Raw genomic sequence first — 17761 nt, forward strand, 5'->3', positions numbered from 1 at the left:
GACTTCAAATCGACATGTCATTGAGGAGATGATTACCAGTGTTGGGACAACGTTAGAATAACCAGCATTACTAACGGAGTTACTTTTTTCAGTAACGGGTAATCTAGCTAATTACTATTTCCATCATTACAACGCCGTTACCGACTAATAATGTGGCGCGTTACAAACTGAAGTTTCTCATTGAAGCTGTTGTCACCGACTCGGCTCTCAGCCACCGGAGCTGCAGAGCTGTTTTTTTTTCCTTCCGGTGAGGGAGGGGCGGGACAACCGCAGAGGTGATGATTGGCTCTCTAAGGTAGAGTGACAGTTCGTAAGCCAATCAGAGGCTGTGTTCGGTTTACACACAAGCCACAGCAGCCTCACACACTGAAACTAGCAGAGGTGAGCTGCAGCAATGAAGAGTCCGGAGGGAAAGTTTACGTTTTCAAAGTGGAAGTACAGACACTACTTTAATCTACTTTGTCCACGTCCGTTGTAAGTAACTCTGATCTAATGAAGCATCTCTCAGTGGCACACACTTCTACAAAACTAACACTTGCCAAAACTCTGTTGCTGACGCTGTTGATGATGATAGCAGGCCAGGTGTGGCTAACGTGAGCTCCGCTAACAGCTTCACAAAAACTTGTGACACAGACTGAAGTGAACTCAATGATAGACAGGTATGTTGTTGAGAACTTGCTCCCGTTATCAACAGCTGACTCAGACTCCTTCAGAGCCTCACTGGTAAAATATCAGGGAGAACAGGAGCCGGTCCGCCATGCAGAAATACATTTTCTAAATACATATGTAGATGCTGAGTACGCTAAAATGACTGCCGAGCTCAAAAGGGGGAAGAAATAAAAGTAACGCAAGAGTTACTTTTCCTGGTAACTAATTACTTTTATAGTGGAGTAATTCAGTTACTAACTCAGTTACTTTTTGGGAGAAGTAACTAGTAACTATAACTAACTACTTTTTAAAAGTAACGAGCCCAACACTGATGATGACTGAGGTTACATTTTTTAGGTGAACTGTTCCTTTAAATGCTATGTTTGGCCCCTCACCTCTCCACGCACTCCTTGACCACCGCGAAGTTCCCGTCTCCGATCACTTTACCCACCTGGTACTTCTCGTTGATGATGGAGGAAGAGACGGAGCGATTACCGTTCACTGAGAGGAGAAGAAGAAGAAGAAGAAGAAGAAGTGTTGACTTTTATATTTCAGCTCTGTACGTTTCACATTCTGTCAGCGTTCTTGAAGCATCTGGCTATTAAAGTTCACTTCTGAAGCCAGAAACTTGGACGGTTGTCCATCTGTTTGATGCGTCTCAAGCTTTGAGTTTTTTCTGCTTCACAGGGTTTCAGTTTTTACTCCGAGTGATGAAGAAGCTCGAGGCTTTCAGGCTGCACAGAGGTTTATTTTAGGACTCTTTCGTTTTTTTCTGGAGACGCTGTTTTTAAAAATTCACTTAGATACTCGACCTCAATACACACAGCATCAACACACGCACACACACACACACACACACACACGCAGACACACACACACACACACACACACACACACACACACACACACACGGACACACACCTTCGACGGTGGTGTCGTCTGGCTGCTCCGCCTCTCCGTTCACATCAGTGGAGGAAGTTCGACGAGAAGACATCTGGAGACCAAATACAACATTTAATGTAAAGATATTTAAAAAATCATATTTAGAGAACGCAGATCTACTGATGATCAATCAATCAATCAATCAATCAATCAATCAATCAATCAATCAGTCGGTCCGACCTTGAGGCTGCGTCGTGTCCCCGGGCTGGTGGCGGAGGTGCTGGACCGCGACGTCCTCCCACCTGACTGCGATCCTGACGCCTCATTGGCTGCACGCGAGAGAAAGGAGCCGTGTGATTGGTCAAACTAATCTGAGACTCTACATTGTGTCATCGTGTGGCCTCTGATTGGTTCTCACCTGGACCAGGAGACTTCGTCCTCGCCGGGCCTTTGGGTGGAGTCCTGGAGGCGGAGAAGCCGGAGCCGCTGGGGGTCTTGGGAGTTGTAGTCTTGGACGGGGCGGCGGAGCGAGACCCCTTAGTTCTGCACTCTGGAGAGAGAGATGATCATCATCAGAGATCAGCTGACTGTGTCGTTTACTAGATGACTGATTATTGATCGGAGGAGATAAACGTCCTGTAACTGATCTGACAGCTTGTTTAAAGACAGAGCTGCACGACACAGTAAAAATAAAACTCTGACTCTGACTGACAGAAATGATGACGGAGAAATGATTCAGGATGTGTGGTTTAAAATAAGAATAATTAAATCAAGTTGACAGTGAAGGACAAACTCATTTAGGGACGCAAGTTTTAAGAAATGTCTTCATACGATAATCAGCCGGCTGTTCTGCTCCGATGAATCCAACATCAGAGTGTTGAGTAACTGGGAAAACCTAAAAAATCACGTGATCCAATCCACCGTCTTCAGAAACGAGCTCTTTCCTCTCAGACCGTTTCTTTAATAAGATGTTGTCATCGTTTTGTTTTGTTTGGTGTTCTCTCAACCTCACATCTAAAGACCTTTGTGGATATTTGTATTGTTTCCTTTTTGTGGACTTAATGCAGGAAATGATTGTTCTGTGTTTCTGTGTAAAACACTTCATGAAACTTTGAACGGAAATCTACAGACGAAATAAAATAACCGAATGTAAAAGTACGGAAATTAGCTCAATTCAAAAAAATGTTTTAATGTTTAATATGTGGAATAAATATCAACACTTTAACATACTAAAGTTTAAGGAAATTAAAATAATCCTTAATTCACCAAAAGAGTTACTGAAGCTTTATTCAACAAGATCTGAGGAACATTCAGGACCAAACAACTCAAAAAGGAAAAACTAGTGGAAAGCTTCATGACTTCCTGTTATTAATTTGAGGTTTTAACCATTCAGCAACAACTATGTGAGTGAAAACATGCTGTGAATAAGATATTCAGGACAAACTTCAGCCCAAAACGGTGAAAAGTCAGCTGATCAGTTCAGAACACCAGGAAACACAAACATGTGAAATGTGGCTGAAACTCGACATCAAAATGAAAACAGAGTTCAGCAGGTCAGAGGGATTTAACAGAAGTCTAAACATGATTTTAATAAAAGAAAATCCCTGATGTGACCTGGGAGGAGACTGGACTGTGATGTCATCGATGACAGATCAGTTTGTCCTCTGATGCACGCACATAAAGTCGACTAAGACGTAAGATCTTCGTTATAAAAGAGATTTTTAAGTCTTAAGAAGAAACGCCCAGTTTGTTAAATCAAGTCAGAAACAAACTGAAACAGAAAGTTCAAGTGCTGCGTCCTCAAAGTGTCAGAAATGATCAAGTTCAGTAAATTAAAGTGTTAAAAAGTGTGTGTGTGTGTGTGTGTGTGTGTGTGTGTGTGTGTGTGTGTGTGTGTCTCACCGTTGACAAAAGTCGGTGTTTTGGTGCTGTGTGTGAGCACAAAGTCGTCCTGAGCGTAGCGAAACTTCTCCGGCCCGCACGCCATGAACACATCGTCATCCCCGAAGAAGTCCTGCAGACAGGTCAGCTACACACACACACACACACACACACACACACACACACACACACAGATGAATCAACCAGACGTGTGTGTGTGTGTGCAGACGACAGCTGGGAATATTATTCTAATCACGTTCTCTGCTGGCAGGCGTTTCAATGGACACAGAAACAAGCACACAGTGTGCTGTCTAAGAACTGTCTTCAGGATTAACTACAAATCATTCATCAGAATGTCCCGGATTTAAACACACAGACGGACAGACAGAGAGACAGACAGACAGACAGACGGACGGAGAGGAGGCAGGAGGATTTGTCTTTCACCTGAGCACAGCCGGGCAGGATTATTCACTTTGTTTTATTTCAGCTCCCGCATTTCTAACAGCTTCAGGAAATCTCAAGTCCTCATTTTTAAAGAAAAGAAACATGTACAACATTAAGACAGGATGTTTTTACACAAAAGCAGTCAGAAAAATAAAGTTCAACTTTTGCAGAATTAACAAGAAGGCCCGAATAACGAAGAATTAGTTAGAGATGGCATTTCAAACGGTTCATAAAGTTTCTCCTCACGCAACAACTCACTAAATCGAGCGATTTTCAAAGGGAGTCTGGTGATTTTTCTCCATGGGCGACAAAGAAGTATCTAATATTGGTCACTCATGACTGAATTTGTTAACTGTGACACGTTTACTGTCACAAAATGTTGAAATCAGTGTAAACAGTGTTGACACAGCTGCTTGGTGTTCACAGGTTAGACACACTTCAGTCACAGAAGCAGACAGGCTGTTTCAGACAGGCTGCTACAAACGGACACTGTTACAAGGAGACAAACAACTAAATGTATTTTATTTAATACCGGATTCATATAAAGGCCCAAATAACTTAGAATCTGTCAGAGACAGAGTTTCACATAGTTTATAAAGTTTCTTCTAACGCAGTGACTCACAAAATTGAGTGATTTTCAAAGGGAGTCTGGTGAGTTTCTCCACTGGTAACAGAGAAGTATCCTACATTGGTTGTGTGTATACTTTGAGTGCACTGTTCCTTTATTAAGACAACTGAAAGAGAGAGCGAGCTCACAGAGGGATTGTAACGACGCGTAAAACTGTCACACGTACTGTAAATACACAAGTGTGTCTTTGTGAATGTACACAATAACTTCACTTCCTCTTCTTCTTCTTCTTCTTCTTCTCCTTTTGTCCTCCATGTTACCTCTCACTTCCTCCTCCGTCACCAACGTTTACTTTTTTACTCAACGCCTCCGGAACTGCACCGTGCGTGTGTGTGTGTGTGTGTATGTGTGTGTGTGTGTGTGTGTGTGGCGAGGAGGAAAGGGGTTGTTACTGGATGGCTGGTTACCATGGCAACCACACTGCAGTGTGTAGTGTGTGTGTGTGATGGGGTTTCTGTCCCGCTGTTGAGGTGGCTGCACAAACTGAAAGGACGAGGGGAGGACACACACACACACACACACACACAGTTACACACACACTCACTCACACACACACACACACACACAGTTACACACACACTCACTCACACACACACACACACACACAGTTACACACACACTCACTCACACACACACTCACTCACACACACACACACTCACACACACACACACACACACTCTCTCACACACACACACACACACACACACACACACTCGGCCTTGTTTCTTTCAGTCTGAAGAGAATAAAAGCCTCTCGTCATGACACACTGCCTTTCAAAATAAAAGCCTCGACTTAGCGTAAACATCAGTATTTCTCTTTAAGTTACTATTACTGATGTAACTAAATACTAGTGATGTAATCCAACTACTTACATTTACTTAAGTACTTGTACTGAATTACAATGTTGGGGTATTTTTACTTCGCTGTTACATTTTCTGCATTTTCTTCTACTTTTTGGAAGCAAAATTGTTTGTTTTTACTCCATTACATTTATCTGACGACCTTAGTTACTAGTTACAAACCACTGAATGTAACTAAGCACTTTTACTCAATTACTTAAGTACAAATCTAAAGGTACTTGCACTTTACTTCCACTCCACTACATTTATTTGACGACCTTAGTTACTAGTTACTTTTCAGATTACATGCTGCATCAGAGCCGAAGAAGAATATTTACGTCTGATAATCAAGAAGTACTGAAGATGAGACGACGACTAGTAAACAGAATATACACACGTCTGAACATGATATCTGTTTCTTTGTACTTTTGATACTTAAGTTCATTTAATATCAGATACTTTAAGACTTTGTAAACTCTCTTTAAATTAATTATTACAGTATGTAATGAAGGAAATATATCACGGGAGAGGTACTTTAAAAATAAAAGCATGAAATGCTTAAGAGCCGTCCTGTAATGGCTGCTTTTGTTTTGAAGGCAGCGACGCAAACGTTGCTTTTACTTTCTCAAGGCCGACACTGCAGGCACACACACACACACACTGCAGACACAGAGTTGTGTGTGTGTGTGTGTGTGTGTGTGTGTGTGTGTGTGTTTACTCCAACAAGCTCTCTGCTGTCTCTGATTTCCTTCACTGTCATTGTGTCGCAGCCAACAGTCTTATCTGTAACTTCAAACACTGTGTGTGTCTGTGTGTGTGTGTGTGTGTGTGTGTGTGTGTGTGTGTGTGTGTGTGTTATAAATAGCCTCCCAGCAGTGAACGTGTGAGACGTTTTTAAATCCACGCTCTCTCCGGCTCGGTTCTGCTTCAGAGAGGATCAGCGTCTGTTTGGAGCCGCTGACTGTCGCAGCTCGCCGGCTTCAAACAGACGGACGCCGCATTTAGCTGAAAGTGCTGAATAATGAGCTTCAAAGAGGCTGAACTCGCTGTCCCGACACCTCGAGCTGACGACGAGTCCTTAAAGACGCTCGCTGAGAACACAGAACAGGACTTCTTCCAGGATGAAGTGCAGGTGATTTGATTCGTCTGCTGCACTGATATCAGCAGTCGCTCGAGTCGATGACGTGTTAGAGTGATAAACTTCTTCACACGTGTAAAACCAACATCTAAAGAACTTATTTCAGTTTGAAACAGATTCATTTGTGTTGTCTCAGAGGGTTTTAGTGCTTTAAGGCGACTGAACGTGAAACACAACGTCTCCGGTTCAGGTCGACCTTCATCCACTTCCTGTCGTCTCTCTGCTGCCAACCATCAAACAAAAGCCATAAAAACAGCCTGAAATATTTAAAAACTGGACTTTCTGCCTCTGCGTATCAGTCGAGCTGCTGTTCCTTGTACTTTTTTTGGCTATCAGATGTCAGAACTTCATCATTTCATCCTGTTTCCTGTTCCAACTGTGTAAAATGTTACCAAACGTTTCATATGAAGCCTCGAAGTTCAAGTCTGTCTAAAGAAAACTGACCACTGAAGTTTGTTTCTCTGCTTCCTCCTGCACAGATATTGATCCGCTGCGTCTCTTCCTGTATCTGAAGTCTGATCAGAGAAGTCGTCTCTCTGCCATCTGACGGATCTCAACCTGCTGAATGTGAACACGTTTCCTGTGGAAGTTAAAACTCTTCCTCACCTGTTTCCCGTCCAGCGTGTAGAGCCTCTTCACGGCGCCGGAGTCCAGCTTGATGGCCTCCGTGATGTCGGCGAGCACCTGATCGAAGGAGTGCGCCGTCTTCTTGTTCAGCAGGATCCTCACGGCCTTGCGAGGCTTCACGCCGCTGCGGATCACCGTCACCAGCTTGGGTTTGATGTAGTCTTTGCTCTCCCTCCCCTCCCGGACTTCAGGACGCTCTTTAGGGGCGGCGGTGCTCGCCGACACCCCCGCGGACGCCGTGGCGGGCCGGCTCGAGGCGGGGGGGCCGATCCCGACGCTGGCACCGGGCTTCCAGCTCGGGACGGAGATCTTGGTGTACTCGACCTTTCGGTACGGCTCGTTGGAGGCGCAGACGTAACACTCGCCTGAGGAACGACAGAGAGAAGGAGAAGCTTTGATACCGAACATCGACGCACTTACTTCCACTTTCTGCCACATTTTAAATCCACTTAATTTGATATCTGTCAGCTAATTTGTAGACTGCAGTCAGAGAAAATGTAGCAGTTTTAACACTGATTCTGATGATCAGAAATATGCAGATTATTAGATCCAACTCTTCAGAAACATGTTAATATATGTAAGAATATAATTAATTACTGGATTTCTGAGAACGTGCAGCTGCTGGTTATCGATCTGCACGTCATGTTGCATCATTTCTTCCAAACAAGCTTCTTAAATGTGTTGATTTGTTGCTGTTCTTCGTCATCTTAGTGATGATAAATTTAGAGTGTTTGGGTTTCGGACTGTTGGTTGGACAACAGAACCAACTTGACGACGTCACTCTGAGCGTTTTCTCTGACTTGTAACAGACCGAACAATCGTTTTGAGAGGTGAGTTCAGGGACAGAGGCTGAAAACTGGAGTAACACAACGCCGTGTGTGTGTGTGTGTGTGTGTGTGTGCGTGTGTGTGTGTGTGTGTGTGTGTGTGTGGACGGTGGATGGAGTGAAGGTGACAGCAGATGTCAGACTCTCTCCCGTCTCTCTCTCTCAGCTCGACACTCTGACTGTAACGTGAGGTGAGAATCTGAACGGGCCGTCGCTCAGAACGATCCACGAAGACGACACGGAAATCAATAACCGGCACCGTCCAGTGTCTGATATTATATATATATGATACAGAAACAGAGAGGGGACGATCATACTCACAAAAAAACATGATATCTTGAACTTTTAATCTACTGAAGCGTCTCAACGGTGATGAACTACAACTTTAAAACGCTCTAACGTGTATTTGTTTGTGACGCAGACTGAATATTATGAATATAATAAACACAGTGAAGCGTTTACGTCTTCAATCACAGCTAACAGACGCGTTCGGCTAACGTAGAAGTCTTTTAGAATCAGGATGTTTTTACGTTTTAATCGAGACCGCAGCTCCATCACCTGACTCTCCATCAGCTCCATCAACGTTTCTGGGTGAACTGCTCCTTTAAGACGACATGAACACACCAACTTCTGGACCTTTCTCTCACTACACGTCAGCCTGTGTAGCCCTCAAACACACACCTTTCCTCTCTCTCTCTCACACACACACACACCTGCAGAGTTGTGTGTGTGTGTGTGTGTGTGTGTGTGTGTGTGTGTGTGTGTGTGTGACCTTGTCTCTCCACGTGTTGACTTTCACTTTGCTATTCAAACCAGCCTGACGAGCCGCTCTGGGGTTTTCTTTTTTCATTTTTTATTCAAATACCTGAGCGTCTAAACACAGAACACCTTCTGTGTGTCGACTGACCTGCAGCAGAGCAAGGCAGCGACACCATGCACTGTGTTACGGGTTCGATTCCCGCTGAAAGGCCGTGACACGACCATGACTTTTGTTCGCGTCGTCATTTAGCGAGAAGAAAAAGGACAGAAATTGTTTGATTCCAGCTTCTGATTTTTCTGTTTTATGTCACTAAAGTAAATGATCTTTGTGTTCTGGTCCTGCTGCTGCGGCGTGAACGTATTATAGACGTATTTAACACATCTCACACTGAGTTTAAAACCCAGTAGAGCGTCGCGTCACTTCCTGTCAGTTGGTTAATGTGGCTCTGTCACTTGCACCATTTCCTGAGATGAGTATCAGTCGAGTCTCGAGCTTTAACGACTCATTTCATTGTCCATTAATTAAACTCTCTTTGTTTTCATAAACTGAATAAAACAAACTGACCTTAGAGGATTATTCTGTGTCACAGTGTTTGTACGTGGCGGACCCCGCCACCTCTCCAGCTTCAACCAGCGTTCTGGGATCTTATTAACACACTCGAGATTAAATAGATCTTTATTATTTGATCGCACAACTGTACAACCGTGGTGAGACGATTTAAATGCTCACAAGACAAACGACTTGAATGTGGCAGTCAGTCCAACATCTGTGTTGATTATCTCTCCTGATTAATTGATTAGTAGATTGATCAGATAATGGTGGAAAATATCAATCAAACCCCGAGACGATGTCTTCAAATTTCTTGTTTTGTGCTCAACCAAAAGATATTCAGTTAATCATCATAGAGGAGGTGAGAAACCAGAATAAACTGTTCTTCTTTTTAAATATTCCTCAAATCGAATAATAGATGGTGAATAATAGTTGACACCTTAATTGATTAATCATTGCAGCTCTAGTTTCGTACCTCAAGTCTTATTTCCCGTCACAGCTACTCTTCTACAAACACGTAAATGTTTGATATTCAGTGCAGTAAACACACTTCTGTTGACATTATTCTGTAGGTTCTGGTTCTGTTAAAGCCTCCAAACAAACACTGGGATGCTCGGAGAAGTCGTGGTTGACGAGTTTCCGTCGCGCTCTGCTCTGTTTGTAGTTTATTAATTCCTCAAAGAGCTGAAGAGTGATGCATCCGTCTCTCAGCACGTCTCGGGCTGAACGGCTTCCTGCTCTGACTCTCATTAACGGACATTACAACCAGCCACTCGTCAATACTGATGGTAAGTGATGTAACTGGTCTGTTTCAGGCTAAATGACTTCAGACAGCGACGGAGCATATGGACCGGACTTAAAAGTTGTAAAGAAACGTTCTCACACGCATGAACATGAACACTGTCGTCCATCTTTTATACATTTATGTTACGTTACTTCCTCAATGGCACACTGGATGTATCGATTATCTGCCTATTATCCTGCTGCTGCTGCTGTACAACAAAATAAATAATTCAGGTGTGTTTGGGTAAGAAAGATGGAGCAAACAGGACGGAGACAGTGAGGAGGTTTAAAGAGGAGGATCAATCGATTGATCGTTGGAGAGAGTGACAGGAAGTCCGGACGATCACGACTGAGTGTTGCAGTTGAAGTCCATCGATTCCCACGAGAGACAGTTTCACTCACAATGAGCTCTTTTAACCGCCTGTCAAAATAAACCACCATATTTAAAAGATGTAACATCGACTACATAACCTCAAACAAAAATACTAGAATTAAATGTTCTGAGTCGCGCTGCACCATCAGACTGTTTGCTGGTAAACTTTGACTTTCACTCGCTTGTTTCAGAAAGATAAATTAGGAGATTACCTGATTGTTCTGATTAAACAAGGTGGTCCAGGGGTCAGAGACGGATCAGGCTTCTGTAGCCAACAGCAGTCCATTAAAGAGAGCCGGGAGCCATCCAACCACAACAAGTGTGTTCACCGGGCTCGGGTCAGAACCGGTCGGTCGGGGGCGTTATCACATCAGAGATAACTAAAGTTGGACAACTGATTCTGCATCAAAACATTTATTTTTTCTCACTAAAATAAACGTTTTCAGAAATCCGCTTTTTGGCTTTTTTTGCCAGGAGTTTGAGCCAGCAGGCAGTTAGCTTAGCTTAGCTTAGCTTAGTTTAGCTTAGCTTAGCTTAGCATAAAGACTGGAAACAGATCTGTTCAGTTAGCTGCCACCGCCACAAGCTGTACCTACAGATATGAGATCGGTATCGACCGACAGTATAAAGTAAAGAGAAGCAACAATCTGATATCGGTGTTGTTCCCGGAACATCTCGAGGGTCCGACACTTTCACGGTCCAATAACTATCTCAGTAAATATTACAGTTTCTGGGTCCATGGTGGTAAAGTTCTAGGAACAACACCGACACAGTGATATCAGATACACCAAAGAGGAGGTCCTACCTTCCACCAGCTCGTCCATACTGGTGATCTTCTTGCTGCCATCGATGGTGTAGATGGTGCGCACTCCTTGCGGCAGGTGCAGGTTGTCCGCCAGCGAGCGCGTCAGCTCCATCAGCAGCGCGTCGTAGGAGCGGAACCGGTCACTGGACACGGCGTACACCAGACCCTTAAAGTAGCGGTCCCCATTGCGATAGAACCGGACCTTTTTGGCCTTTTTCTCCGAGGTGAGTGCCTGCAGGGTTCGGGTCCGGTAGTAGCTGCAGTTGGCGCTGTGGGCGGGGCTAGGGACCAGGCTGCTGCCCCGGGAGCTGGGGCCGGACCCCCCGCCACCAGCGCTGGCGGTGGAGTCATCCCTCTTGGTGCGGGTGGAGCGACCGCGGCGAACTTTCTCGCGTTCATCGAAGTGCTCCAGCTCGAGGGTCTTGCTCAAAGACATGATGTGGTCCGGAAGAGTTCAACACAGATCCTGCTACTCAAGATTCATCTCCCAGAGACCATGAACAGGGACTCTTATCCTCCTGACCGTCCTTTGGCCTCTTACGACAAGAGAACCTTGGTTGATTAGTCGCTGGTATCAGGATATCTTATAATCCCATTCAGCGTGATGTAAGACCAGTATCCTTTTTATAAACCAGTTGGATCTGGTTCTAGTCCTCAAAACGTGGTTGTAGATTCTCTACCGTAACCCTCAAGACTTCTGAGGTCTTTGTAGTCCAGTTGGTCGGTTGTTTTTTACCTGTATCCGGTCCTGGGCGTTGGTACCTTTGTTTAACTGTAAACCAGTTCTAATACCAGTAAAAAGATGGAGGATGTGGTCCGAGGATCCGTGTTGCACATCCAGACCTACTCTACTCGAACGAAACCGTTAAAGTGGGACACTGTCAGAACCTTTAACTCAAAGACTTCTGAAACTCAAGTATTTCATTGACGCTTTAATCCACAAATCAGCCTAAGTCCACCAGAACCGGACCTCGGACTGTCAGATTAAGGGATCGTCTTCGCCTTTAACGATCCTCTTTTGCTGATTTCGAGCAGGAATTTAGGATAAATCCACCGTTCCCCCAGCAGACGTCTATTCCCTACTTGATAATTCGGTCGTGTCCTCGCTGTGACCTTCCTGCACTGTTTCGGTCCGATTGTAATGTAGATCCTGGACAAACCCGGTGAGTCCGAGCGATCACGGTTCAGTCCTGGTAATCCAGTGTGTTTTAGGGGGTGGTGGTGGTGGTGGAGGGTCTTCAACATCCGTCCATCACTGACAGAAACAGAGACGACAATCACTGACATGAGACGAACATACGTAACGGCTGACACGTTGAGCTCACCTGGTGCAGAAAGATGGAGGGAGGACTTGTTCTTAACGATGGCTGGAAATCACCAGCACCTTTTTTTTTTAACCTTCCAACACGGTCTGCATTCGTGAGAGTGGAGTTAAAGCAGCCGGCGTGCTACAGAGACGTGTCACCTCCCAGTCAGATTAAATCCACCTGAAGCCCAAATCCAGAACAGGAGCTCCATCATCAACCTGTGATGCTGCAGACCTGAACCTCCATCTGAAGGAGGGACGGACTCTCTCCATCATCCATCCTCCATCATTCATCCACCCTGCATCCGCCCAAAACATGCTAAGCTGTGCTGACAGCGCCATTCACACACACACACACACACACACACACAGAGGGAGGCACCTACCAATAATGCCGTGAGACCGGTTTGTTGCTATGGAGGCTCCCTTCTTCCTTCCTTCCTTCCTTCCTTCTCTTCTTCCCCCCCGGTGCCTGTTCCGGTCTGCTCCGGTGGATCTAGCCGGACTGATCCGCTCACAACCCGGCCCAGGCCGGTCCGCTAACCCGGGATTCAGGGATGCAGCGGCGGGCAGGAAACACCGGCGGAGGACCGGGATGCACCGAGACAGGCGGCGGACAGCAGCATGGCCGCTGCAGCAGAGAGAGAGCAGAGACCGGCTGAACACCCCGCCCCTCCCCGCTCCTCCTCCCCGCTCCCCCCGCTCCTCCTCCCCGCCTCTCCCTGCTCCTCCGCGGCTGTACGTGATGACAACGTCCCCCCTCCTCCTCCTCCTCCTCTCTGCCTTTTGTCTCACATTCAGTTTAGTTTTATTGTCTTACTGTCATAAAATCACCCATTTTACATCCGCACCAACATATTTAAAATAAAAAGGTGAACAACAACATTTTTATTTTTTTATTTTTACTAAATTAATAGAAAATTGTAAGATTAAAGGAGTCAAATCACATTTGGCGGATTTTTATTTATTTTTTATTTTTAACAATTAACATAACGATTGTCACGGAAACCGTTAGCTTAAAAAAAGTTACGTTACGTAACGTAGGGCCAAGCTAACGTGCTGTAGTCTGGCACATAGCATAACTCCTTTTAAAACCACAACATGTAGTTTATAGACTTCTTTTTCTGTATTTATTACATTAAATGTCTTAATTTAGCTTCAAATACGTTGGTTGGTACTTTTAGTTATGAGCTAACTTAACGTTAGCTTGGACTAAAGAGAGAAAACGGGCCAAGAGACCACAAATTAAATAAATATGGTATCAGCAAGTGAGACAGTGAGGTTGTAGTTTATTTTATTTAATAAACAATTTACATCATGATACCCACGCCATGTCTGTACAGTAAATATGAAGCCTGAGCCAGGCGACCATTAGCTTTGACAGTAGAAAAGACTATAGGTTACGTTATGCTACGTTACATATGGCCAAGCTAACGTGATGTAGTCTGGAACACATGTTAACTCCCTTTAAAACCACATCGTTTTTAGACTTCTTTATCTGTATTTATTACATTTAAAGTCTTAATTTAGCTTCAAAGTTGTTGGTTGGTACTTTTTGTTATAAGCTAACTTAATGTTAGCTTAGAATAACGAGAGAAAACGGGCCAAGAAATCCCTGTGAGACCACAAATTAACCAAATATGATATTAGCAAGTGAGACAGTGAGGTTGTAGTTTATTTTATTTATTAAACAATTTACATTTTGATACCCACTGTCATGTTTGTACAGTAAATATGAAGCCTGAACCAGGCGACCGTTAGCTTTGACTGTAGAAAAGAGTTACGTTACATATTGCCAAGCTAACGCGATGTAGTCTGGTACATACATTAACTACCTTTAAAACCACAACATGTCGTTTTTAGATATCTTTTTCTGTATTTTAACATTTATCGACTTAATTTAGCTTCAAAGTTGTCGGTTGGTACTTTTTTTATGAGCTAACTTACCACTAGCTTAGAATAACGAGAGAAAACGGGCCAAGAAACCACAAATTAACCAAATATGATATTAGCAAGTGAGACAGGGAGGTGGTAGTTTATTTTATTTATTAAACAATTAACATTATGATACCACCGCCATATTTGTACAGAAAATACGAAGCCCCCCGTACGGCCAAGCTAACAAACTCTGGCACATACAATAACTCCCTTTTAAAACCACAACATGTCGTTTTTAGACTTCTTTATCTGTATTTATTACATTTAAAGTCTTAATTTAGCTTCAAATGTGTTGGTTGGTACTTTTCGTTGTCCTTCTGAATACTATGATATTAGATATTGTTTCTACATCACTGTTCATAGTAATAATAATAATATATGTATTTTATTTTTATTTAACAAGTTACAAAACAGACTTGTGAAATGATTAAGAACCAAAACCTCTGAATAAAAGATGATCCATTAGCCAGTAAATATTTGATGACATTATGTCAGCACGGCTCTTGATGTCACTTTGACAATTTATACTTTTAGTTGAAGAGTATTAACGTTGTGTTTTAATAATTAGCAACAAAACAGACACCCATCAATGATCTGATATCTATTGCGCAGTCATCAAGTAAAATAACAATAACAGGCCGACGGAAAGATGGAAGTTTAAGTTTCTAATTTGGTTAATTCGAGATTGTTTACAGTCGGATTATTTGATAGATCCGACTTTCACGTCTGTGTTTGATATGAAGCTGATGGTTCATCTTAGAATAAAGACTGGAAACAGGCCAATAAAAACAACACTTTGTTTAATTTGATACACGTGTTTTATGTGCAGATTAAAAACATGTAATATGTTGATAAATGAACTTTCCCCATGTTTCTGCTCTTTTTGCTCAATAATATTTAGAGGAGGAACACACTTCCATCCCAGAGAAGTTGTCGGGATTTCTTTCTTGCTTTATTTGTGTATTTATTCGTTTGTTTTCCAAAGTCGAAGCTGCAGCACCTTCTCGGTTTTTGGCCTCCATGACCAAACAGCATCGATCTGACGATGACTTTACTCAGCCGTGTCTTGTTTCAGGTGTATCACATGTATCCTCTTTTCTTTTGTAGGAGTCCGGGCTCTTATTGTGGCTCATGAGATGAAGCGGCCCCACCCTCCCTCCCTCCCTCTGTGTGTGGGGAGGGAGGGAGCGACAGCTGGGACCCGCGGCAGCAGGCCCAGCCCAGCCCGGCACGGCCCAGCCTGGTCTGGACCAGCCCTCCCTCCGCTGTCAGCCAAACCCAGTGAACCATTCATCCAGATCTGACAAGGTGAACGAGCCATTATGTTCTCTTACACATGAATCAATTCGCATAATAACCCAAAGAAAACTGAAATTACGTGTTAATGAAGGACATTTAATGGTGTTTGCAGTGTCGTGTAAGTTTTACGTCAGATATTCAAATACATATAAATGACACAAAAGACAGCTGGAAAAAAACAGTTTTTTACATGTTATGTTACATACTAGAGTGAAGTACCATCATACTCCCTCCACCAGTGATGAACTATGGGAGCTATTAAACTACTATTTTGATACTTAATTAAAGGAGCAGTCTGTAGTTATGGGAAATAAATGTTAATCAGAAGAGAAAGATCTTCACTTACTGATTAATAGACTAAATAATCAAACTCTCTTTTTCATGACTGAATAAACAAACTGACCTTAACAGACAACACAAATTCTTACATTGTTTATATGTGGCGGACCCTGACACCTTTCTGGCTTCAACAATGTTCTATGAGAACAGCTTTGTTTTTATTCACTGTTGGAAAAAAGTTTTATTACCTGATTAATATTGTAAATACTGAAATTTTGAGTTTGAATTGAATTGGTTTTAGACTGTTTGTTGGACAAAAGAAGCCATTTGATCACTTCTGACTTTTGTCTAGTGTTGTAGTACTCGAGTCCGGTCTTGGGACCATTTTTTGCTTACTCGGTCTCGTCTCGGTCTCAAAAGCAAAAATACTCGGCCTTGACTCGGTCTTGTCCTTCATTTGAAGGAGGGGGACTCGTAATTTTAGACCGAGACCACGAGACCTTTAACCCCATGTTTTTCGATGTGTATATTTCATGGTATATCCTAAAATATGAATCATTACAAATATTCTTATTTTAATATTCACTTTTTAAAAAATCATAATATTGGCTGGTGTGATAATCCCATGGTGCTACGCTGCGCAGCAACGATTTTGAAAGATATTGATAATGTTGATGTTTGCCCAAACGTCACACACGCACACAGCAGTTTACGTTATTCTTCTGGAGTGGGTTGAACAGTGAACTAGCAAAGATGAGTGAGCAATCGGCGATTATAAAATTTTGATATTTGAACCACAAAACAGTCAAATCGGGAAGTTTAAGGAAAAAACACAGTGCCGAGTGCAAATTTTGCCACACTCTGATCACTGAGACGTCTGGGACCACATCAAACTTCAACAGACACATTCAACAGAAACACAACCAGAGGTAAGTTAAGAGGATAATTCTATTTTAGCTAACTGTTACGTGCCAGAAAGGGCCCAAGTATGTGTGTTGTGTTTTCCCCCGTTTTCCTCCTCCTCCTCCCTTCCTGTGTTTTCAGGTGATCAACCTGAGTGACTTCAGCGTGTGAGCTTGGAGTTGGCCTATCTGCACCCAGAGCCAGGAATAAAAGGACCGGCCAACGGAGTTCACAAGCTCTCTTTCCTTTGCTATGTGTCTGGCCTGCCTGACACGTGTGTGTGTGTGTGTGTGTGTGTGAGCAGAACTAGAAAGACTTAGAGGTATGTGGTGGGAATTGTGGGCCGATAGGTGAGTTGGGGTACCCTATACATTTTCCTACACCCTTAGTTATTTTCATGTCTAGAGACACTAGGATATTGGTTGGTGCCACCCGTGTATGTTTCTGAGAAGCTTTTCTTTAGATAAGATAGTTAGGCTTTTGTTTGTTTTTGGTTCTTTCAGATAGAGTCTAGTGAGGCCATGTTTTGTTATAATTCTTTTATTTTATTTGGCACAACCACCATGCCCACATTTCCCCCACATTTTGTGTGCCTCTTCTGATTTTCTGTTGACAAAAAATAAATCATTACTGTCACTCCAACTTTGACTCATCAATCTTTGGTTGTCGTGTCATTCCATGTATTGTGAACGTAACACTAACATTAACTCATGATTTGTATGTATGTGGTTCAAGCAAACAAAGATGGGCTCCCAGAGCGTATCTGATTACTCTGGCTCTTTGTGTGCATGTACAGTATGTTAGCACTAGTACTCGGTCTCGGTCATTTGCAGCTGAGGAGTAAAATTTTGG

The 17761-nt window shown here is 43.2% G+C and overlaps 1 protein-coding gene across 2 annotated transcripts in view; it reads right to left on the reverse strand.

Annotated features, from left to right (window-relative positions):
- The window catches only part of LOC115590256 (serine/threonine-protein kinase DCLK2-like), a 41415-nt gene extending 28280 nt beyond the window's left edge, over positions 1-13135 (reverse strand). For both annotated transcript variants that reach the window (XM_030431543.1, XM_030431544.1), the window contains exons 1-8: positions 12877-13135; positions 11185-12439; positions 7068-7453; positions 3433-3559; positions 1949-2080; positions 1771-1859; positions 1570-1642; positions 1044-1149 (exon numbers count right to left, since the gene is read on the reverse strand). In XM_030431543.1, the coding sequence (XP_030287403.1) occupies positions 1044-1149; positions 1570-1642; positions 1771-1859; positions 1949-2080; positions 3433-3559; positions 7068-7453; positions 11185-11620 (1349 nt within the window). In that variant the 5' untranslated portion in view covers positions 11621-12439; positions 12877-13135. The remainder of the gene's footprint in view (positions 1-1043; positions 1150-1569; positions 1643-1770; positions 1860-1948; positions 2081-3432; positions 3560-7067; positions 7454-11184; positions 12440-12876) is intronic.
- Between the last annotated feature and the right edge of the window lie 4626 nt (positions 13136-17761).

Source organism: Sparus aurata, chromosome 10 (assembly GCF_900880675.1).
Source record: "Sparus aurata chromosome 10, fSpaAur1.1, whole genome shotgun sequence".
NCBI classification, from domain to species: domain Eukaryota; kingdom Metazoa; phylum Chordata; class Actinopteri; order Spariformes; family Sparidae; genus Sparus; species Sparus aurata.